This window comes from Zonotrichia albicollis, chromosome 11, assembly GCF_047830755.1.
Source record: "Zonotrichia albicollis isolate bZonAlb1 chromosome 11, bZonAlb1.hap1, whole genome shotgun sequence".
Classification (NCBI taxonomy): domain Eukaryota; kingdom Metazoa; phylum Chordata; class Aves; order Passeriformes; family Passerellidae; genus Zonotrichia; species Zonotrichia albicollis.
Window position 1 is genome coordinate 8,352,280 of NC_133829.1, and position 25,016 is coordinate 8,377,295.

At 40.4% G+C, this 25,016-nt stretch overlaps 1 protein-coding gene across 5 annotated transcripts in view; it reads left to right on the top strand.

Annotated features, from left to right (window-relative positions):
• ARNT2 (aryl hydrocarbon receptor nuclear translocator 2) overlaps nt 1-25,016 on the top strand; it is a 93,904-nt gene that overhangs the window by 38,630 nt on the left and 30,258 nt on the right. For all 5 annotated transcript variants that reach the window (XM_074549253.1, XM_074549252.1, XM_074549255.1 and 2 more), the window contains 4 exons: nt 15,290-15,392; nt 17,329-17,394; nt 17,780-17,865; nt 24,877-24,953. In XM_074549253.1, coding sequence (XP_074405354.1) covers nt 15,290-15,392; nt 17,329-17,394; nt 17,780-17,865; nt 24,877-24,953 — 332 coding nt within the window. The remainder of the gene's footprint in view (nt 1-15,289; nt 15,393-17,328; nt 17,395-17,779; nt 17,866-24,876; nt 24,954-25,016) is intronic.

The following is a 25,016-nucleotide window of genomic DNA, read 5'->3' on the forward strand; positions in this document are numbered from 1 at the left end:
CTTTTCTGTTTTCATACAAGTTCCTTGTGGTTTGCTAATTGGAATCTTGAAGGGAAAAAATCCAGTGTTTGGCAACTAAAAATATACTGGATTTTAATCATGGGCCTCCTGTGCGGTAGTGTAAGTTACCTGAAAGTTGATTACCTATCATGTTGCACATAAAACTAAATCATACTCATATCTACAACTCTGACTTCTACAGTTATTCATGCACAAAGCTGCCAATAGGAACCTACCTTGTCTTTAATAGGATATGTGTATGGTAGAGCTGTGAGAATTAGCTAAATTGTGTTGTAACTCAAACTTGGAAAGGAGGAAACTTCTCTTTTTATTCTTCACATATTATGTTTATAGCTGAAGGAAAAAAGGTAGGGGATAATATTCAAAAAACCCCTGATCCCTGCAGAAGTCACATAATTTCTCTTTGTTTTAGTAGTTAAGATTTCTGACCTGGTTTGCTGGAAGTTTTGTTGTGTTTCATAACTCAAAAGACAGCGATCCAGTTTTGAGTGAACCTGCACACTGTTTACAGCTTCCATGTCAAAACAGTGCCAAATTCATGATTTCCTGTGGTTTGAATGTGATGTGGTTTTGGCAGAGCTTTCGTGTATTCAAATGGGAAGCTCAAAGCAAAATTCTGTGGTGAAACTCCAGATGGAAAGAAACCAAGTGAGCAGTTAGGGGAACCTGTGCAGGGCAAAACAGCTGAGTTTCATGCCACGAGACTTGCAAAAGAGCACAACCTCTGTTTTTATTATGTAGCCTGTAATACATTTTAACATTCATACCATCTTGTCCAAGAAGCAATTACTCCAGTGCCTCAGTGAACAGTCATGTTTTGACTTCCAAAAGTGCTCAGTTATGGGACTTAACCTGCTCAAACCAGAGCTGGACTAGGCAAATGCAGAGCACTTCTGAAAACCCAACTCTGTACTTTTTCCAGCCTTAGCTATGGGCTTTTCTTCTGCACTGGATTGATCTGTTGCCAGTGGAAAGAGAAGTTCAATAGTATTTATAGAGCTAAATCTTTTCCCTGCCTGAATCTTGTGGAGTTGTCAGATTGACACAGAAGGCCTGTAAATCTGGTGTACATGGACAACTGAACATTTGCCCAGCATGAGCAAAGCAGGGTTGCCTGCTCAGCTTTTTAAATACTTTTGTTTTAAAGGTGTGGCTGGTGAAGTACAGTAATTTTGTTTACAAGTAGTTCTGTCAGTTTGTGGAGCATACAGACCGCCAGAAAGTTCTAGATTTGTTATTTTAAACTTGTATTTCCTCCACTCCACAGAGAAGCAGTCTTCTATAAGGACTGGCAGTCCAGGCTCAATTTGTTTGTTAACATCAGGCACCATCATTCTTGCTCCTTTGAGATACCTTTCTAGGAGAAAGGTGATTCTAGAGTCCATTCAGCCAGTTTCACTTCTCTTGATGTAGCACAGGCCATATGGAGAGCAGAAGCTTTGTAACAAGTACTGAATGAAATCTTGCAGTGACCTGAAATAATATGTGTCTTAGTGACATTTTAAAAGATGTCAAGGAGGCAAATGCATTTCCTCTAATTTGGTGTTTATTAAACCAAGTTTTCCTTGGCTTTCCAAAGGCATGCTTCGTGCAGAACAAAGGGCAGTGTAGAGCTTGAAAGTGATGGAAACCACAAGCTGCATCTAGAGTGTTTTTTGCTCAGTCTGAAGTTCATTTCAGGCAGTAGGAACATCCTCATCTTGTCTGGCTGTTGAGCACAGAATCTGCTTAGGAAAAAGATTTTCAAGTGAAAGTTCTAATTTTTAATTTTGCTCTCTTCCTCATTTTCTCAGGGTTCATTTTCTCAATGCTCGAACCTCCCCCTTCAGCCCTTGAGCTGGGAAAGCAGTGACAGCATTTTGACTCAGGAGAAGCTTCACTTGCCCTGCAGCAGATCCAAGCAGTGTCTTTTGGTTGTAATTGTCTTGTTACAAGTGCTGATCATTAGTGTGGTGTTGCTGGGATTTTCCCAGCACCTCTTAGCAGTCCTGCTACCCAGAGATGCTGTTCCAGACCCTGAGAACTTGGGAGGCTGCCCATGCCAATGGGGAGGGACAGAGAACAAGCCCGTGGAGGAAGCAGGCTCCTGCTCACATTTCTGCCCCCAGGAATAAGGCTGGGACTGGGGCTGTGCTCACATGAGCATTTCTTTGGCAGTCACACAGCTTATGCAATCCTCACCTCATTTCACCCTCTCCTCCTTTGGCATTTCTGTGGTACTTACGTATGAGTCACATCAAGGGGTTGACCTGCTGAAAGCTAAACTCAGCTAAAACCCCTTGGTTTTGGTAGAGACAACTCTTTGACCCACCTGATCATGGGATTTCTCAAACTCTTGAGTGCTAACACCAAGGAGAAGCAGAAAGTGAATAGTTAGAAGACAGGACTTCAGGAGCTGTAAAATATGTGTTAAATTGTAGTGTCTGTTAACCATGACCTCAACCACGTGGTGTGTTTGGGGAGTTAATTGCTTGCTCTTCCTTGAAATTTTAGGATATGGGGAAGGATGGATAGTTTGTATTTAATTTTGTGTCCTTGGAGACTTTATTCCCTGGAAATAGAACAATTGTCTGCTTGTTTATTGTGCATTAATTGCTAACACATTGTAGCAACAGGAAAGCTGAACTGTGCAGTGTATGAACAGTTAGAAATTATCTAGAAAAGAGCAGCTGAGCCGTGATGATGGCAAAAAATTGAGCTCCCAATTTTTTTATGTGCGTCATGTGCATGATTAATCAGAATGGGGCAGATATTCAGAGTGATAATTCATTTTCCCTCTTTGTTCTTGAAAATCTGCAGATGTCAAAATAAATCACTTCAAATATGATGAAGATCAGATCCCACGGGAGGATCCATTAGCAAAGAGCTCTTTGTGGTCAGGGTGCACTGGTGGGACTTGGGGCATGTTGGGTTCAGGTGCAGGCTCAGTCCCAGTGCAAGTGAGACCCTCTCAGCTGCAGACAGCAAATATCTAATGGTACAGGAAACAGACAGAGCTTAGAATTAAGTGTAGAGCAAAGCCACTTTTGAAGAATTCCTCTGCTACATTAGCTTTCCAAAAAATGACTGAGCGAGTATTGTAGTAGACTGTCTTCTGTTAAAATGCAGTGCTCCAGAGCACTTTGCAAGACTGATTTCTACAAATCTTATTCTCCATAAGTAGTTCATGAAAGAAGAGAGTGATGAGCACAGACAACTCTCTATGGTTGCCTGGAAATATTCCCAGTGATTCCATGATGTGTTTGAGATGTAAGATCCCTGTTCCTGCACCCAGCATCTCCAGTGGTGCAAATGGGAAGCACCCAGGTTTGTTACCTTCAGTCCTGGGCTGCAGGCAGCACAGCACGTAGAAATCAGCTGTAAAATCTCCCTTCAACCCCAGCCTCTGTGCCTGGAGAGGCAGGGAGCAGCACTTGCCATCCCACCCATGACACAAAGGCTCCCCAGGACAGTTGGGTTCCCCAGGAGTCCTTGCCGAACTGTTAAGGGGTGCTGAAAGTGCAGAGCAGTGAAAATTATGAGAACCAGAACCTCTACAGCTTTCATTTTCAAGTGATTTAAAAATGGCTAAGTCACTTCACTTGCTAGCTGACAAAGATTAGTTGAGGTTACTTCTGGACAGAACTTGTATGCCAAGTTTAGTCTTGGCAAGATCTTTTATTGCCATATTTTTTAAGTGCAACAAAGTAGAACTTGATGATGGAAATGGTGACTGACCACAGCAAAACTTGAGCTGATAGGCATCTCTTGAGAAGAAAAAAGCATTGTGTGACCATTTTCTGTGATTCATGTATATTATGGAAGTATCACTCCATGCTATACAAGCACAGATTTGGTCTGGGGAGCCTGTCTCACAGAGCCTTCTAATAGCATGTTGTCTTGCAGTGATGATTTTTCTGTCCAGCTGCAAACCCTTGTTACCAAGCAGTTTGTAGACACAGCCACAAAATCCAGATGTTGCAAATAGAGTAAAATTGTAAAAATGAGAAAACTGTTCAGCTCGAAAGAGGGAAGGGCCAGAGACCAGGGGCTCACCAGTGGAGAGGCAGAGTAAGGCATTCCTCAGCACTGAACAGATGATAAATAACCGTGTGAAAGAGAAAATTGGGGATAACTTTTCTCCTCAGCACATAATCTGACTGAAAATCAGTGCAGGGTTTTTTGTGGTGTGAGCTGCCTTATGCTGCCATGTCTGTTTTCCAGCTCTGATTTCTGCATGATCTTTCTTAGAAGGAAGAGGACGGTTCTCATATTGACAGCCAGCCAAGTGAATGCAAATCTGTTTTGAACTCTGACTTTCCATGAATTATTTAGAACTCCAGCTGATACAGAGAAGAGCTGGATGAGACTCCCATTTGGCTTCACATATAAAATTCTCCAAAGAAATTCAAAGACTGAGTTGAGCCATGACAAGAAACACAGTCCTGGCAAATACAATCCAGTTCTGCCTTAAACGTCATCATCAGTAATAGTAAAACTCATATTTAATGGAAAAGTAATATATTATCAGAACAATGTATGGGTTGAGTTCTGCACTCTATTGGCAAACTACTGTATTAGTTTCTCCACATCCACTTTAATATTGGATCGGCCTATTTACTTAAAAAAAAAAAAATGGGGTAAAAATGTCTATTGCAGGTATTTGTGCCAAAAGTTCTATACCAAAAATATATTGTCAGAAGGTCTGTCTTTTGTAGACATTAAGATACTTCTCAAAGATTGATACTTTTCTGCTCAGAGACTCAGAGCTCTTTATACTCTCTGGAAAAAAAAACTGAAAAGAAATAAAAAATCCTTTTTTTTGGGGAAGCATATTTTTGCTGAGACAGTTGACTAAACAAGAAGCTGTTGTAGAGCTCCCTTGGGACTTTGTTCTGTAGCCTTTGGTTCTGAAGAGCACATTTGTCAGAGGTTTATGCATCAGAAAGGTACTCTGCGTGTGAAGGGCTGTTTCAACTGACAGCACTTGATTTCTTTCTTTCTTTCTTTCTTTCTTTCTTTCTTTCTTTCTTTATTTATTTTTTACTTCTGTCTGTGAGCTCTTTTAAGTACATGAACCCTAAAGAACCATCTGTCTGTGAAACGTGCCCAGCCCAGCAGATTGGAAAGTTGGAGAACAGAGAATTAAAACCAGATCCCTGCATTTTTGATTTTAACATCTTAGTACAGGGTGACTGACCTAGTAAGACTGTTGCCTCTGGGCAGGTAGGGAATGAGTTGTATATTATTTTGTTTATAGAGAGTTAATAGCTACTTGTGCTTTTTATCCCAGGATACAAGGAGGTTTTCACTGAATGTCCATGAAGCATCACAGCCTGTAGAGGGAAGACAAGCAGGCACCCAGTAAACAACACACCAGAGCTGGTGGGATGGGGAGGAAAGTTTCCATAGACATGATATGTCCTGAATTCTTTTATGTCTCTGCAGAACTGTCCAAGACTTGACTCAGTTTTTTATGGGATTTTCCACCCACCCACACATACCCACACAGCCCCCACTTTATTCCTTGGAGGGTTGGAGGCTGGAGACAGCTGTGTCAGGATTATTGTACCTGCAGTGGAAGGTAACAGATTTCTGAAAATAGATGCTTCAACACTGTGGTTGCCCTGAAAAAGAAGGAACAATTCTTGAAACATACTGCCATGTATAGAATGTATATGAGTGGCTGATGTGAACAGCATATTTCGGGTTCCAGTCTGTTTTTACTGTAGAAAAAGCCCATTTTGGCAAGGCATCTTTTTGTCTTTTAAGTGTGAAATCTGGAAAGAGATTTGCCTTGTAGTTGACAACTACCAAATCATCATGTGATACCTGTTTTTCAGTGGAGTTATGTGGTCCCACTGGCATTGCTGAGAGTGAAGAGGATGTTTCAGATGTGAGACTTTCCACCCACAGCAGCCCATTGCTGTGCTGTTGTTCCAGAGAAAAAGACCTGCCCATATTTTTGTGGACTGCTTGTTCTCATGGCAGGAAGGCCACAGTGCCAGCCAGAGATGGCCTTAGAGCTTGGGCAGTGCCAAGCATAGGAATTTGTGGATTTTCAGCTTCAGTCTGTTTAGCCCGCAGGATTTTTACATGCAGGACGGAGGAAATGAATGTCCTGCTTCTTCCATCCCCGTTTTGTTTGCAAGTAAATGATTTAGGGCAGGAAAAGAGGAAGTTGTGACTGTAGGGCATCCTAGAGTGCCATTCCTGCCCTTTGGCACACTAGAGTGTAACACAGAAATAAGAGGAAACAGTCTGCTCTCAAAAAAAATGGTACTTTCAAATGATCATATTTTAAATGTATGGTACATTTAATCTCTCAGACATTCCAAGATAATTTTGTTTCCCTTTGGTCTTTAGGACTGTTTCTGGGGGGGAAGGAAAAAATCCCAGATGCTGGGAGAAGCCAACTATGTATAAAGCAGTTCAAAAGCAACTCTTACACAAACACAGTGACCCAGTGGTCTCCCTGCTGCTGACACATTCCATTTGGGTGGATAGTACTGGAAGAAAAACCAGTGATAATAAATTGCATTTTTTAAAAATTACTTTGGTAATCATAATGGTGGTTTAAAGAGGTCAGTACATGCTTTTACCAAAACAAGGAAACAGCTTTAGCCTAGTACTCCTGAGACAAACTTGCTACACCTGATTAGCATTAGGGAATGCTTTTAGGGTGAATTTTCAGATGTTTGGACATGCACATGCAAGTGGGTTTTGTGGTTGCTGTTTCTATTCAGTCTTCACCTTGAATTTCTGACTTGGAAACTGCTGCATTCTTGGGTCTGTTATCACAGATGTTGGACTGGATCACTTTCACTTGCTGCGTTTCAAGGGTGGTGGGTACTTCTTTAATGTTCAATATTTGTTCAGCCTCCACTGTTTTGTTAAACACGATGAGATATATGGAGTTAGTGGGATTTCCCCCCTTTCAAAAATACTGGAGTTTTACAAATACCTGAACAACTTCCTTGGTTAACACATTGGCAGTAAAACAGTCCAAGTGTGCCTGGAGGGTTTTGGCACTGGCAAACCTGCAAACCTCTGAGGTTCTTCAGTGCTTTGATGGCAGCAGCTGCTGGGAGAATGCAGCTTTACCATCTGCCTGGTGGAACAGGAGCTTCCACTGTTGTGTTGTCTCAGTGACGTCAATACAAGGCACTGAAATATTTTACTATTGGTGATGAGCTGTAGCAGCAGCCTAGGGAGGCGTGGGGATGAGGGGTGCCTAGTGTGTAGAATATTCCACCTATAAAATTGGTTTATCCCGTGCTGCTGTCATCTCTCCATCCTTAGCTGAGGCTCAGCTCTGTGGCAGCAAAGACAGCATTTCTTGGTCTTTGGTCCTTGCCTGGCCTCCCACTCCAGCTCCCACTGGCTCCTCTCTGGTGCCCTGCTTGGAGCTGTGTGGAGGGAAAAGCCTCCCATGTGGCAGCTCACAACTAGTAGGAGCATGGTCCATGGGCAGAGTTCTTTAGTTTGATGTGTTTTATTGCAGTCCCTGAGATGTGAACTTATGTCTCCAAATATTCTGCTTTCTATTTTCATAGTGTGGAGACTTTTGCTTGTGATTTTTAAGTGTCTGGAGTCTTCAAAAAGAAAATTAAAACCTATTATGGATGTTTTGCCACACACACCTTATTTTAATTGAACTAGAGAAGTAGTTGCAAAAGCAACCAGACAGCATCCTTGAGCCTTTTCTCCTCCCTCTCTTTCCCTTCTCAAGTGTTTAAATTTAATTCTGTCCACAGCAGTGTATCTTACAAGGTCATCTTGTGGTCATTGTTTCCTCTAATAGTGTGTCACCACAGCCAGATTTCAGACAATCCTAGAATTTACTAACAAAGCATAAATCCCAGTTCCTTGAGTTTGATAATGAAGTACAAATAATATAGAATGCCAGGAGCTGAAGCTTTTTTGGCAAAAGGGCTTTTCAGTAAAGCTTCTTGTTGAGCCTCCAAGTGAAGCAAATAGATTAGTTTAGAAGCTACTTACAACGTTTGTGTATTGATTTATTATGCAGCTGTGAATGGTAAAAGAATAAATCATGTATTTCAGTGTTGTTTTGGATAGCTGTTCTGCCCTGGGAGTATCTGCTGATGGTGCTTTGGAGTTTCTGGGGTTTCCATCCCTTTTTCTAGAGAGTCCAGCTGTCTTTTGAGGAGCTGTTTGTACAGGTGTTACTGTGATAGTTTTCTCCAGCTCAGTCTTTCCTTCAGGTACATCTGATATTTGTCACAGAAGGGCTACCCTGACTGCCCAGATCATGGAGCCATGAACTTTGCCATAGGTACTTGTTTTGGGAATGAAAACACCTGCAGAGATCACAGATAGGTGCTGTGTATTTATGTCTGCAGATCTGTATGAGCTTCAGTAAGCTATTTTACTTAATATTCTGAATGTGCCCCATACTTTCAGTAACCATTCTTGAGAGGTCAAAATACATTTGGTTAAAGTGTTTTATGGGTTGGTTTTTTGAGGGTTTTCTTTTGGTGTTATAACTTAACTTTCAACATATGCTTTGAATTATTTGCTCCAGTTTCAAGTCCAGTTTTTCCAGGTCCATCAGCAAAGGGACTTGCATGTGATCTGTAACACTATCCCTTCAGATAGTCCCTGAAAATTAACTGAAGAGCAAGGCTCCAAAAGCCCACATAGTTTCCTTTTTAATTTAATTAAAATGATGCATATTTGCCCAACACTGTGGAGAAAGACATGATGCAGACTGGTTAGTCAAACATGAAGGCAGGCACAGCAGGGACCTTTCAGCCTCGTGAGCTTTTGTAATAACAAGTTGTATTAAGCAAACAACTGTGTAGCATGAGGGGCTTCTTATTGAAAAACAGGAAGGGGTGAGAAAGCTTTTCAGTTTCCCCCTTGTGGGTCAGTGTCTCCAGTTGGTAAGTAGGGACCAGACAGATATTTAAAAATAGGTGCATTTCAACTGCATTACTTATTTTTTATTTTTTTTAACTTTGCTGTTGATTGGTTCAACTCTTCATTCTATTGTAGGAATGTCATAACTTGACTCTAATGCTTATACAACGCCTTTTGCAATTAGATGATGTAAACCTTAACATATTTAGAGAGGTTCAAGTAATCCCCCTGAGAAGCTAGGCCAGTGAGGAGAGCAAGCTTTGATGGTTTATATTTATAACCATGGAATAGTTTTGGTTGGAAAGGACCTTGAAATCTCATTCCACGCTCCCCCCTGCCATGGGCTGGGTCACCTTCCCCTAGACCAAGTTTCTCAGAGCTCCATCCGGCACATCCAGGGAAGGGGCATCCACAGCTTCTCTGGGCAACCTGTGCCAGGCCCTTGTCACCCTCAGAGTGAAGAGTTTATTCCTCATGTCTAATCTAAACCTGCCCTTCTTCAGCCTACGGCCATTTATCATTGTCCTTTTACTCCATGTACTTGTAGAAAATCTCTCTCCATCTGTCTTGGAGGCTCCCTTCAGGCACTGGAAGGGGCTCTAAGGCCACCCCAGAGCCTTCTCTTCTGATGGCTGGACAGCAGCCTCTCTTCATAGCAAAGGTGCTCCTGCCCTCTGAGCATCTTCATGGCCTTTGGGCTAATTTGTTTTATACTGATATATCCAGAGGCTACTACTGCATGTAAATAGTCTGGTGCTTCTGCCCTTAGTTTGGCATTTTAAGTTAAGATGATCTTAAGTTCACCTGTGTTTTGAGTATTGATGCTGTTCCTGTTGCTCATAGGTTTGCTTTCCTCTCGATGAGGGGGCAGACGGATGCACTTTTTGTCAGTGCAGTTCTATTAGGATTGCTTTGTTGGTGGGTATGTGTGTGATAGGTAAGTATTTTTATGAGCCTTGCCTTTATGTAAATAATAAACCCCAGAATGCTGAAAAGAGGCTGTTCATATTTAGGAGTTTTTGAAATTTGTATGTTGTTTTATTTGTATATTACAGACTTCATCTGGTTTATGTAAATTTGAGTTCCCGGAAGGAGAGTCTTCAAATGCTGTGTTTGCAAAGCAGTTGTGATTCTTAATGTGTTCTGTAATTTTTTTAATATTCAAATCCACAGGGTGGATGTATATTTATTACACTTAATAGAGCTTAAAGGACTTGCTGAGCTGCACTAAACACGAGATAAAATTGTATCCCTTACAGTTGTGAGGCGTACATTGTAAATTTTTTTTTTAATTGTTGAATTAATGCAGAAGAATTTCTCTGCCATAAGCTTATCAAGAGTAATTTAATATAAATTGATCAAATTTAGGCTATTTAGTCTTACTGGAGATGTTCTGTTTATGCATTTGTAATGGATCTGTTGTTTTGAAGAAGAGCTCTGTCAGCTGAGCACCTCAGTTGTGTAAAGCTGAATGCTCAGCTGTAGTCAGTGCATGTGTGTAAACTGATAAATGGCAGGTTCAAGAAGAGTTTCACCCTGTCTTCTTTAACTTTTTTGTCTCAAACAGTGACCTGGATCTTGATTCTCTAGAAACTATAGAGCAGTCAAAAATTTTTAAGCAGATCTTTTCTGCTAATTTCTAAGGACTTGATGTACTAATACAGAACGTCACCACGGAAATCCTTTGTTCTCTGACCTTTCATTTTGAGGGTGAGCTTACATTTGGAGCTGTGTTCAGCAGCAACAGTACCTTGACCATCACTTTGTTTTTATTTTTAATTATTTCCTCCATCCTGGTCTTGCTTTTTCCGCTTTTATAGTAAGATAAAGATGGTTTTAGTTTTTATAAGGATTTTTGGGTGCAGTATTCCTGTGTTCTGTTTGTCTTCCTTGAGAAGCCTGTGGAGTATTTTTGATGAACACAAAGTCATCTTTTGTTATCTTGTCCAAACCAAACTTAGTTTATCCTTTATTTTATTTTTCCTGGAAAGAAATATGTGGACAATCGGTGGCTGAGAATAATTATGAAATATCTAACTTCTTCTTTGTAAGACAAGACATTATCATCTAAAAGGTGAAACTTGCTGTGTTGCTGAAGGTATTGAAGTCAAGGTGAGAGTCCATATATTAATTTAAACTGTTTCCCCATCAGATTCTCTGCAAGACAGGAGTCCATCTACTGATGAGTGAGAGGGAAATGGAAAATTTTATCATGTGCTTTGCCAGCAGTATTTCTGTGCATGTCAGGCCAAACCAAATTTCTTCTGAGATCCATGAGCTGGGTTTTTCCATGCTGCAGACTGGATGTGGGCACTGTAGGGTTGTTTTAGACCAAACCATTTCAACTTGCACTGAAATCTCAGCAGAAGAATGTGCTTATGTAACAACCCTTCTTTCTAGTGACAGACTGCAGCATTCTTAGAAACTGGGAATCCAGCAGAAAAAAAAGCATCTGTGGTAGAATTAGATGTTGAAGTTTCTGGAGTTTTGAATTTAAAAAAACAAAAAACAAAAAAAAAAAAAACAAAAAACCCAACCAAACCTGAAAAATGTAAAAAGAACAGACTGTGCTTGATTACCAGGCTATAAACCTTAGCATACAGTGCAAAAACATGGAGGAAAATTTTCTAACAGGCTGGTGCTACTGTGTGAAAGTGGATTTGAGCCAAATTCCCAGATTTGAAACCCCATGAACTTCAGTAGGCTCAGGCCAATCCTTGGCTTAGGTTCATCTCAGAACATTGCAAGCACAGAACAAGTTTGAACATTTTCAGTAGGAATTGGAGCCCCAAAAGGAGGAGGTTTATGAATTATCCAGTCACTGTTTGCACACTCAAGGGACACATCAGTGCCAATGTGAGCATTTGCCCCTTGATCATCATGAGAATGTTTTTAGAGCATCTTTGAAAAACACCCTGCAGGAAATGTTTCTGGCATGTGTCCTCAGTACTTGAATATGTTATCTCTTTGCTGGTAAGAGCTTTATGTGGCTTCTCTAATTCTACCCAAATAATGACCTTGCCCATTGTCCTCAGCTCCGTGTGCCAACCCTTTCCTGTCACAGCAGCTGACATCAGGTTCCTGGATCACACTGTGGTTTCCTGCTTGGAGAACAACTGCTTTATTGCAAGTTGAAGCAATACTGCCTTCTGGATGGGGACTGTAGTGGGGAGATTTCAACAAATTATCAACTATACCCAGACCAGCCAAAGAGATTTATGCGCCCATTTTAATCAGCATTGTGCTCATTTGTTTGCTTTCTCCTTCTCAGCAGAGCAAACTCTGGTTTCCCCTGGGTTGTGCAGCTGCTGCAAAGGGCAATAAGGCAGCAGTGTCAGTCACAGCAGTGCTCCTGCACTTGCTGCATCCCAGGGTTCTGTCTGGAGCTGGAGAGGGGAAAAGTTTAGCGCCCAAATGAGCTACCTGCAATTAACAGTTTATGGGGAAGCTCGTAAAGGATCCAGCTGGTGGTGGCACTGGGCTGTTAAATGGCTCTTCTGAAGAAACCAGAATGAGAAATTAAAAAAAAAATACACACATGCACTGTTCAGTTAAGAGAAGTTGTCAGAGCATCCTGAAATATTCCTTATTAATAAGAATATAATTTCCAAGTTTAGCATCACGTGTGCTTTGTGTTTGTCCCATGGAGAAACGTAAATGAGCATTTACCACAAAGGATGCTGGAACAAACAGAGATAGAAATACTTTATGATTCTGTGACAGAGCTATCATCAGGACATGCCAGCTGAGCTGCCAGTGTGTATAAGGTGCAATTTATGTCAGTTTGCTTAATTTAGTCTATTAATCTATAATTATTTATAATTCTATATATCGATATTTAGCTACGATTAATCTATAATTCTTCCTCTTTTTAATATAATTTGATCATAAGATTCTAATGGCAGATGAGACACAAACTGCTTGTTCTATTTCAGAATCTGTAGTGTGTTGTTAGAGCTCTGCAAGGTTGACATATGCATGCTGGACTATTGAAACAAGCTGCAGAGAGAGCTTTGTCATAATATCAGTACAGCAAACATTTCTCTGACTCACATACCCCCTGCAGTGATTTTGTAAGTCAGGGCAAAATTTAGAACTCTATTTGTTATCTGGTACATATTTCAAAGACATTGCCAAGCAAAAAGCTAAATTTAAAATCTCTGGCTTTTGTTGTTGGGGGTTCCAGACATGCCAAAGGAACATGTGTCAGCAATTTTAGGCTTAGTGGCCACGTAATTGTGAAATATCTTTTTTTTTTTTTTTTTTTTTTTTTTTGCTATAGATGTTCTTGGATGACAAAACCAGAGAAATTTCTATTAGCTGCTTGAGTTACATTCACTGTCAGTACTTTTTGATTAATATTGGTGTCTCTTCAAGAATTTGTATTGGAATGAAAAAAGAAAGTGCACAGAAGACAACTTTTCTTTTGTTTGCATGTATGACAAAGTTATTTTGCCCTAAGAGAATGTTGCTTTTAGTGATTTGATTTGACTGGCCTGTTGGCATGGACAGCCAATGATCCTGCACATATATCCTGTCTTTATGTTCTTTATTGTATATTGCCTTCATTTGTGAATGAGTTTGCCTCCTGCTTGATGGTATTTTATTTCTCCAAACTGTCTGATTAGTTGGTGGCATGGGGAAAAACAGGCTGTGACTTTGGCTGTGGAAAATGTGACAGACTGTCCAGTGCAGGGGAGGGAGGTGTGTTAAAATTTCAGCATCCTGCATCGTGGGGTCAGCACAGCTGAGCTGGGAAATTGGTGTGATTTCTTCTCAGTTCACCCCTGAATCACAGACCAGGATTAATACATAGCCCAGTGCTTTAAACTGAAGCACCTTTAGGAGTTGTTCCCCAGGCTTGCTGACTTCTTAACCATCTTAGGTATACCTTGGAGTTAACACCAAGTGAGGTCTGACCTTCTGTTGGCAGGGTGGCTTTCCTCCAGAAGGAGTTTCCTGGAGAATACCTTAATACTGAAACACTGCTGCCTAGTTCCTTGTCTTAAAACTGTTATGTAATGGTGTTGTTCCTAATGATGGATGGAAGTAAATATTTAGAGGTAGAGTAATTCTGAACTTAGTGTTTGGCAGTAGGTTTATTTCAGAACTTCATTTTTGGACAGAGACTTTTAGGTCAGTCTGGTGAGGGAGACTTTGACTGTGTTCTGCATGTTTTCTTCAATTCAGTACAGACAGAGTAGGTGCCTTACATTGTGTAAACCTGGCTATTTGCACCACAGTGAAGGCTTAGGCTTGTGTAGTTTCAGTTACTGAAGGATACCCACCTTAAACACGTGGGTCTGCTCATGGCCATGTGTTGTCAGCACTGGTGGCTGTCATCTAATGCCTGGCAGCTGTTCCTCTGCATTTCTGTGGCCCACTGTCACTTCTGTGGCTGCATCCAGCCCTTGAGCATTGTGGAACTGGTCCAGTGATTAATTTCTGGTCTGTGCTAGGTTTTGTAGTCATTTCTTAGCACTTGAGCTGTAGATGTGAAAATCCATTCTGTGAGTTCTTTGGAGATAAGCAGAAGGATTCTGCCTGATACTCAAATCCCTGATCTGAACCTGTCTGTGGTAATCAATCTTCTGTTTTAAATGAAAAAAATAATATGTTACCTCCTTCATACCTTTGCATGCATTCCCTCCCTCCTGTCCTCACTTGAGTTGATTTGGTGGCTGTCATCCCTTTGCCAGGCTGTGCCTGTGGTGTGTGATTCTGAGGGTTGTAGGGAGCAGGGTCTGGCCCTGGGCCTTGCACATGCTTGTGTTTCTGCGTAGTGAATCAGATCATCTCGCTGATCTGTCTGAAAATAAACTTTAGAAAGGCTCTTGACATGTCAGGTGTTTAGCAGCTTTAAAAGGGCTCCAACACAAGGACTGTTGTGACAAATCCTGTATCTCATCATCAAGGAGAAAAGTTTGGTCTTTTGTGCATCTCACCATCCTGACAGCTGTGACTGAGGTGGTGCTGTGGTGAGAGTGTTCTGGATAGGCACAAGCACAGGGAAAAAGCAGCAGCTGTCAGGAGACTGATAAATGTTGCTTTATCCACAGTTCTGGTGAAGAGTGGAGCAAGCAGATCAAGTCAAAAGCTGTGCCTGCTGTCATTGCCTTGTTTGCCTCCAGGCATTTGACTCTGCCCTGGAAGTTGGTCTTGGGCCAGCTGAGAAAAGAGCCGTCACTCCTGTGGCTCAGAGTCAGCTTTGCTGAAATATTTAGTTAAACCAGCACATAACTGATCCTCCCCTCTGAGACCAGGATCAAGATTTTTTTGTTGTTGGTATTTTTTCCCCTAACTGGCCTAATGGCATTCACCTCATGGATTTCTTGTTATCTTAGTTTCTAATAAATGGAATTAAATTTATGTACTGAACACCAGTTGCGCTCCCTGGCCTTTCTAGGACGAATCCTGGACTTGAAGACAGGGACAGTAAAGAAGGAAGGCCAGCAGTCCTCCATGAGAATGTGCATGGGATCCAGGCGCTCCTTCATTTGCAGGATGAGGTATGCATTTACCATGTGTTCCATCAGGGTTCCAGTCCTGTCTCAGCTCAGAAAAACATTTTGTTGCACTAATCTGGCCTTGATTACAAACTAAAGCTGTAATGACACGCTGCCATGAAGTATTTCTAGAATAGGAACTGGAGTGAAACTGAAACTAGTCTTCCTTATGGACAAACCAGCAAAACAGCACCTCATTTCTGTTGTAGTTATGAGTGTGAGCTGTAGGTTCCTTTTTCCAGAGAACAGCTTCACCCCTGGAATTTCAGTCATTCTTTTCTAGTAAAGTTACTCAAATCGATGCCCTGGGAATGAAGCTTTCGCAAGTGTTATGAACACCCAGCTCTGTGTATTTTTTCAGCAAACCAAGAATATTAAAAGAATCTTAAAGATAAACAAGAACTGAGTTGCAAACCTGCCAGCTATGTAGGAATTAGCCTAAGCCTGGTATGAATTAACCAGATGTCAGCTGGCTGATGCTAGATAAATGAGTAATTGTTAGAGGGTTTTTTGATTTGCAGTTTTTCCAACTTCTCCTGCATTGTTTGGGCTTCTTTAAAGAGATTTGTCTGCCCAGTGCTTTTTTGGGGGGGCTTGTGAGCACTTATCTTGTTTTAGTGCTAACAGGCTAAAATGCTTTTTGCTATTGCAATAAATTTTTGTCTGTGGTTAGGAGGGGAAAGTACATAATTGTATCTGTAGGCTATGTCCAGTATAAATGGTGATAACAGCACTGCAAAATTCATTACAGAATGAAACACACAAAGCACATTAAAATACAGGTGCCTGTACTTTGGTAATGTGGTGGATTTTTTCCAGTCCTGTGAGGGTGCTGAATGTATGGCTCTTGGGTGCTTTTGTAGGGTGTTTATGGACTTTATACCTGCAAGACCAGGCTTCAGAGCTATAGAACCTTTTTCACCCTTAACTGGGAGGGAAGAAATACAGCCCAGCAGAGCAGCACTGAGAACACTGATTTTTCTTCCTCCCAAGATGCACATCATCTTGTTTGTGCAAAGAAAACCAGGTCTAGTGTCCTGTTTGCAGTTATTCCCCAGCTTTCAAAAAAGTTCAGATTGCAGTCATTTCCTAGCACCCTGATTCTGTAAACTCCAGTGCATGAGAGTGATTTTACTCATTTTCCTAACCCCAATGTTTTTGTATTTCTAAATCTTATTTTAGTTGTTCATTTCTTCTCCTTGGCAGTGACTGATAAGAAAAAAAATTTAAAGGAATAAAAAGAAAACCTTCTGGGAAGTATGGACCTCAGATAATGTGAACCTTCCTTGTGGTTTCTTCTTTCATTGTTGTTATTATTTTTCCATTAAAAATGAACTGCTTTTACCCTTCAAACTATTTACTCAGTTTCAGATGGATTGTTGAAATTTTACAGTTAGGCATACTTATAAATATCACAAAATACACATGAACAAGTGTTAAACAAAGTTAGTTGACAGTGTAAATAGTTTGATTTTGCAAACATTATCTTAATGTCCACAGACATTGTAGCTGCTGTATGGCAGTGGAATTTTTCTGTCAAGGGAAGCCACAGGAACACTGAGATTGGTTTGTGTGGATATTTGGGGGCCTGACATATTTTTCTCTAGTTTTCACCCCTGTTTCATGGCATTTTGAAGTGTGTCTATTCTTTAACCACCCCTGGGATATCAATTTCAAACAGTCTTTAAACTGGAGGAGTGTGGAAAGGAATCTTTTTCTAATCTCTTTCATTTTTCTAAAATAAAGAAGATTTTTATAACACGTCTAAAAAGCTCAGCCTGTGGAAGCAGCATGTCCTACATAAACATGAATATGCAACTTTTTGCCAGGAACATCTATTATTGTCTTCTTATATATGTAGTAAGAATCTCAAAATGCCTTTTTATCATGTGTATTTATATTCATTTTTGAGCCCTTTAAAATATTCATTTATTTTTAGGTGTGGAAATGCTCCTCTGGATCATTTACCTCTGAACAGAATAACCACCATGAGGAAAAGATACAGGTACTATTACTTAATTTACCAAGAGCAGCTGTAGTTGCCCTAAGCCCTCTCATTTTCACTGGGTTAATGCCCATTCTGGGAGTGTTACCTGCACACACTGCATCCTTTTGCAAACCACATCTCTTGCATGTGTCACTCAGATTCTTTGTCTTACACCAGCTCTGGCTCTGAATCAATCTTCAATATCTTTCTCAGAGAAATATTGCAGAAAACAGGTACAGCTTGAATAGCAGCATAACAGACCTGACAATACAAAACCCTAGGTTGATTCTTGGGTGTTCCAGCACAACTTACAAATACTGGTAAATCATTAGTAGCCATAGTTTGAAAGCATAAAGCTGTTTTGCCTGTCAATGTGATGTTTTTGTGTTTCTTGCTCATTCAGGAATGGCCTGGGCCCGGTGAAAGAAGGTGAAGCACAATATGCTGTTGTCCATTGCACTGGCTATATCAAGGCTTGGCCACCAGCAGGTTTGTATCCTTTATAGAAGATAGTGTGCACCAAAGTGTCCTTAGGACAGCTGAAAACCGTGCTCAGGGTTCCTTGCTAGAAAAACAGGGAGAGTTTTAGTGGGGTGGCTGATTAAAGCCCACCTTGAGAAGCATTTAATAAGAATAAATCAGCTGTTTTACTCACTCAGGGCATCCCCATTTTCTGTGTGACACCCTTCTCAATTTTGTTGTCACAGAGGACCTGTAGGAATTGCCAGTAATGCAGGATTCCACAAACTGGGGCCAAAAGTTTTCAGCTTATGTTGATAAACCAATGTAAAAATGGTCTCATTTTAAGAAGGTGGAGGCAAAGGATTGTGTACCTCTAGAAAACAGCAGTTACTGCTTTTATACTTAAGTACTGAATTGCCAGCACTTTTGTATGAAAATGTGTAATTTCACTTCAGACACATGGAAGTTCTCAGTAATGGTGTTACTTGGGAATGTTCAGTATTTGTGATAAATTCTGTTTTGAGGCTGTTTTTCTGGGAATCAAGTCTTGGCATACCGCTTTGATCTACGGAGAAAAACATTTACCTGCTGGAACTCAGTGTTACCTATGGGAATATTTACCTTTGAAAAATTCCAGGAGGAGACAGTGGAGCTCATCCAGACCTCATGATGAGTGGGGTTACCTGACCTTGGCGTTTGCAGGAGTTGAAGAGGTTGTTTGTGATGTGACAGCGCCTGCTGGCATGAGTCAAAGAGTCAAACCAGGAGCTGTCCTGCCCTTTTGTGGCTGTACACCACGGCCATAAAACACGTTGATCCAGGGATTATGAGTCCTAAGAGGTGGTTTGTACCAAATGTGTGCAGTGGTGTGCAGACAGCAGCGTGCAGATGTGAACTTCTTGTTGTTTTTTGCTGAAATGCGGTTTTGGAAGCAGAGGAAAACTGCCCCTCTTGTTGCTAATAGGATTTAATAGGAGTCAAGATGTTCCAATTTTGCTTCTCTCTCAAAAATATGAGAGCACAGTGTCTGTAGAGTGCTCTGAAAATTGATGGTTTTTTCTGTTTTGTTTTCTTCTACAAAAAGATTTAGTTTTCTGTTGGTAATTCTAAATGCAATGGAATTCAGCCTTGATACACAAGGTGTCTCCTCAAGAAGGTGTAGGGCAAATAAGATTTTATTTAGCCTGAATGAGAATCTTGCCTCATGTTATGGGATGTTTAAGGAGATCTGACTCTTTGGGGTGCTGAAACAGAACTACAGATGCATGAACTCACATCAGCACTAGGTCCTGATCTTGGCAGTGTGTGCCCTTCAGCCATCAGTTCTGCAGGACAGCAGCTTGGGATTAAAAGGATCTTCTGGGTCTTGAGTGCCCAGTGGCCAGGGGTCAATCATATCGGAAATCCCAGTTGGCATTAGTGAGGTTTTTTTCCCATCTCAACGCTTCCAAAACTTTGCTGCTTATTACTTCATGAGAAGTTTTTATTTCACTGGAGGTCGAGTGGGAGTTTCATGCCCAGTGCCTCTGTGTCTCTCCAGTGTTCTGGTGTGTTTCCAGAAGGGAGGTTATATCCTGTCAGCCTAGACTTTGCAAAGACAATCCAGGCCACCTCTGCTTTCCATTCTCAGAGTGTATTCTCTTTACCCTTGTGGCTTTTCGCTGCAGTTCTTCATGTTTTCACTTCACTTCTCAAAATGTAGGTCACTGGCACTACACATTTTTATTTCAGATGAGATTGTAGTGATGGATAACACAAACGAGATTTCCTATCTTGCCTGGCAGTGTAGGACACAGCATCCTTCTCTTTTGTGTGGTGCATCCTAAGACATCTGATACAAATTCTTATGTCTTCCAGGTTGCCTTTTTCTCACTTGTCAGCTGCAAATCTTGCTTTGAATTGTGTGATGTTTCAATTAGTAATATCAAGTTCCATCCTATTTCTGTTGGTTTAGCTTATGACTGTTACTGTTCCCCAAGTGCATGCTTATGCATTTAGTAATGTTGGATGTCATCCCATTTCTATTACTCCACTCCACAAAATCACATGGTGCTCCTTATGATATCCCAGTGCTCCTCCATAATGTTAATGCCTCCAAACTAATCCTAAGGGGATGTTTTTGATTTTGACAGCCTTATGTGGAATTTCATTGGTCTTTTATGTTACCGTCCAAATTGTTACTTCTATTAGTCATGTCTGGGTGCCTTTTCCAGGGCACACAGAATTGAATCAGGGCCTTTTTCATGAGGGTTTATTTGCCTTCCCATTCTTCCCTACTTTGTGTTGGTGGTTGTCATGTATCCATTGACTTTCAAAGTTGATGGGAAGATCCACGGGCTGAATTGTTCCCCTATATGTTTGAGTAAATAGGTGACAACATCACTGCATTTGTTCTCATTTCCAGTGGTAATCCGACCATAATCTGCAAAGCAAATGAGATAACTACAGCAGTAATGGAATTTGCCAAGGCTTCCCTACCCTGTAATAAAATTACTTTGTTGAAATCAGCAAGCCCTGCATGGTCTCTGGATTCTTGGGAATAAATGGCCTTGTGCTAAATCACAGCTGTTTAAAAATTCAGTGATCAAAAAGATAATTTTCATTTATTTTTCTGTTGCCAAGTGGACACTGGTATAAACTCCAGATCCTTTTCTTTCAAAGCATGCAGAGTGGCTTGTGCATATATAGCTAATATTCAGTACAAAGTCTACTTTCACAAGCAAAAGAACCAATATTATCAAATGCCTTTAATCTGTACTTAGTCTCATTTGTTTAGCTCTTGGTATTTTCTCTTTCTGGGTTGAATTGCGTTGTCTGTGGCCAATGTTCAGTTTTTTTGGTCCCACACTGAGAAATAAGTGTTGATACAGAAGCATAAAGAGAAGAACTGCTTTGTAATCATTATTGGTGGGATAGACTGACACTGCTGCTGCAGGGAGGAATCTGTGCAAATCTGGAGTAATCTTAGTACTTCAAACAGGTGAAAATGAATAAGCTACAGACAGCTGGTGGTGTAATTCAAGGGCTGGGTTTGTTATGGCTCAAGTCTGTGTTCAGCATGACAACACTGGCACATCCAGCCTGCCTTTGTGGTTTTTCTCATTTGTGTGGAGCAGCAAGGCTCATGTACTGGCACACTGTCTTCAGCCCCTTCTTCACTGAGAAAGGGAAGACAAAACAGCCTCCGTTCAGGCTGTGTGTTAATGGTCTGTTCATTCTTCTCCACTTAAAAGACCAGTAAAATTAAGATCAAGTGCAAAAGTAGGCATATGATACCTACACACTTGTATCTCCATATGCTGGCCTCAAGAAATGAGGTGTAAACTTGGTGTGGGAGTCAAAGGAAAAAGCAGTCAGATGTCTCAGATAGATGTTCCAGCCAGTCATGATGTATGTTTGGTTGAATAATGACAGTGTGGGGTTGGGTTATTTGGAATGAGGTAAAAGGACCCCTGGTTTGAGGCTGGCTGAGCAGCAATCCCAGCCTTTGTCCCTCTGTTCCCAGCGAAGCTGTTCTGATGGAACTTGTGATCCTCAGCCTACACAGTGCTTCAAGTTCATAACCAGTCATAAAACTGAGAAGTGCTGACCTTCTCCTGGGTTTTGTTCCTGTTTTCAACTTAAGCAAGATTTGCTTTTCTTCTCTTTTTTTCCCCTCTGAATATCTCATTCCTGGAAGGAAATGAGTCTTCTCTGGTCCATATGATTTTTTCCTAATAGATTTGTTTTGCTTTCTTTTTGTGGCATAAGATTTGGTAGAGAGAAGATAAAGTCTGTCAGGAATTTGGTAGTTTTCTGGAAACCAAAGCCAGCATCTTGCACAAAAGCACATAGTGAGGCAAAGAGATATTTTGAAACTTCAAATAAAGAGTCACAGAATAATGTTAAATTCAGATAATGTTGAAATATTTTTTTTTCTCTTTAGTTAAAAAAGAAACATTTTAGTCTTCCAAGTCAGACTTACGGTAACATCTTAACCACAGCATGCCAAAGCTGTTAGGTTATTTTAAAGTTTTGGCCAGAATCTGGACATTTGTGCAAAGTACTCCCTCTTCCAATACAAAACAAAATAGTTGCTTGAATATTCCTTGCAGTGCTGTCATCTTTTAAGGCTTTATTTATTTTTCTAAAGAGTGGTTAATTTATTTTTTATTGGGATTTTTCACGAGATTTTATCCTTAGTATGCTATCCACAGCCTTTTTTGTGAAAGCCTTTTTCCATTGTTTTGTGTGAGAGATAAAGTCACACAGTGTAGTTCCTTCCCTAGCAAGTAACTATCTGAAGTGATTCTAATGAAGACAGGCATTATCAGGGGATTGCTAGCGACCACTGGACACTTAAATTCCATCTTTTTTTAAAGAGTTATAAATAATTTCTTTTTTAGTGTAGTGAAATAAAACCATAAACGCACCAACGCTGTTCTGTGTCTCACAGAAGATGTGGGGCAGAAGGGTAGAGAAAGAAAGCAGAAAATGAATATGCAGAAGAAAGCAGAATATGCTTTTCTGTTGTTAGAGCCAACTGGAAGCTCACTGGGAAAACTAAAAAGTTCTTTCTGTCCACACCAACACACACTGTTGTGCTGTGGGAAACTGCTGGAAGAGAGGACACTTGGAAATTAAATATAACCTCTGATGGCACAGCATTCTATTTGTGATGCTCACTTGCAGCTTAGCTGTGCCAGTTGTTGATGTGAACTCAGGCAAGCACAGCACTGTATTTATTATTTGAGAGGGGTGTATATTTGGTGTTGAGAAATAAACCCTCTCCCAGGATTACACATAAACAATGTGAATAATTGAAGGATGTTTATTTTGTTGATGCCCCCTAAAGGTCAGTTTCGTGGCTGCTTTCCTCCAAGCTCTTACAACATTTTTTAGAGATAATGATGGTACTTGGTGCTGCTAAGGAGCAATACTGCATTGTGTTAAGAGCTGGACAAAGTGGTAGAAAATGCAGTGCACATCTTTATTTACCTGTCCGTACTGGAGTGTGTTCAATAGGAAATGTGCTAAAGCAAAAGTAAATTTCATCTACAAATAAAGACACCCAGAGCCGAATCTTTGAAAATATCAACTGAAGAATAAAGAAGATAATTTCTCTCTGTGGAATGCTGCCAGTAATAGCACCTGTATTGCAGAGAAGCTGAAAATCTTTTTACCATATTTTTTCTCTAGGCACTTTGGGAAGGGGTTGATAATCCACTGGGTCATGTATTGATTAATTCCAGGCAGATTGATTTTTATTCATAGAGGGTCTTGTGGCATAACCCAAGTAAGACATTTTCCATTTTGCTGTGCAGACCAAATATAATCCATCTTGGGCAAAAGAGGGGGGAAAAAAAAAGATGAAAATTAGAACAGCCTCCCTTTGTCAACAGAGTGACATCAGAAATAATGTTTCTTAGCTAGGTTTAATTTTGGAGGTTGTTGATGTTACTTTGATTTTATTTGAGCAGTAGCAAGCATGGACCAAGTTCCTAAAATGGTAATCACCGTTGAAAGCTACAGAGAAAAAAAAGATTATGCAAAGTGGAAGCTGTCCAGCTGTGTCTTTGGTGTCCTTTGCAATACTCTCTGCCACTAAGGAAATGATTGGAAAAAGCTTTTGAGGTCAAGGGAATATATTTCAAATGTGTCCTTCTCAAATGAAAAACACCTTTTGAAAGGGATCTTTTGGTTAAGGTTATCCAACTGGAATGCTTAGAGTTATGTCCTTAAAACTGCTCTTGTTAGATGAGATAATGCTCCTCCTTTTTAAAGCTCCCCTTGATAAAATTCTTATTATCAGTAGGGGTCTGCAAATAATGTTGTGCACCCCAGATTGTGAGATTATTGCAGAACAAGTTTCAGTATATTGTACAAAAACATGGGGGTTTTTTTCCTTCATACTTGGTGTATTTTATTTTATTGTATAGTTCAGTGAAGACATACCTGTAAAATGCTGTTTGAAAGCTGATGGTCAGATAAGATTCAACTGTTTGGATACAAGATAACATCCTCAGAGATTACTCCAGTTCATTTAGCAGCATTTTTAGTCCTTTTTCAGAGGTGTCATTTACGAAAGTGGTGTGCTGTCATCATCTGGACTGTCCAAAGATTGGCTTACACTGGGGATTATACATTTCCAAAATAAAGTTGTTTCTGAAATGGTAGCTGCTTTGCAATTAATTTTGTTAATGCTTTGAAGTGCCTCTTAAATGATTCACTGCCTGTTATGACCGAATTCCTTGAAAATCCTTGTGAAAGAGTTTACAGATCACTTAAAATAGGTCAGTGGTGTCACTCCTGGAAGACGTTTTTTCAAGAGTTTTATATGAATTTGGTATCTCAGTGCTGGAGTTGGGAAATAGCCTTAGCTCAAGGCTTAGCCAGCAAGCAAGTAAACAGTGCTAATCTGAATGTTCCTATTTGTGAAACACTGAGATGGAAAATAGTACACATGTATGTTTGGAAGCTGTTCCTGTGTTTATAGTAGTTACTCCTGTTACAGAGCTGGAACAAGCAGTGTTAGCAAAGCATCAGCATTTTTTTCAGTCTTTCAGCGTAACCACGCAGGTTTAGGCCATTATAGAAAAAAGTAAAACCAGCTGTTCAATGTGAGCACAGAATTAGTGATTAATTTAGGCTGTGCCTTGTTTTTAAGGCTCATTATAAAATATTATTCACAAAGAAAGCTGAACAGAGCGTGCCTTCACTGACCATGTTAAGTGACGCCATGGTTCCATAACGTGATGGTGGAGCTCATGGAAATGTTACTGTCCATCTTGGTGTAAAATGGAATTTAATATCTGCTTTGTCTTCAGCAGCCAAAATTGCTGCTGTGGGTTCTGTGTATACACGTGAGGTATGTAGCATTGAGAACAACTGAGAAACATTGTCTGATCTGAACCCAGAAATAGTGACTGAATCATAGAGAAGAAAATGAGGTTATTTTGTAAGATTTAGAGCATCTAGGAAAGTACAGAGCCAGGACAGCAGCATCTCTGTTTATCCCAATTTCCTAATTAAAACAGTCTTTGTCATTGTTTACTCCAGGAATGACCATACCAGAAGAAGATGCTGATGTGGGACAAGGTAGTAAATACTGCCTCGTGGCAATAGGAAGGCTTCAGGTAATGCAAATTTTTCCATATACAAACTATTTCTGAAAGCATGATCATTGTTCTGGTGTGGTT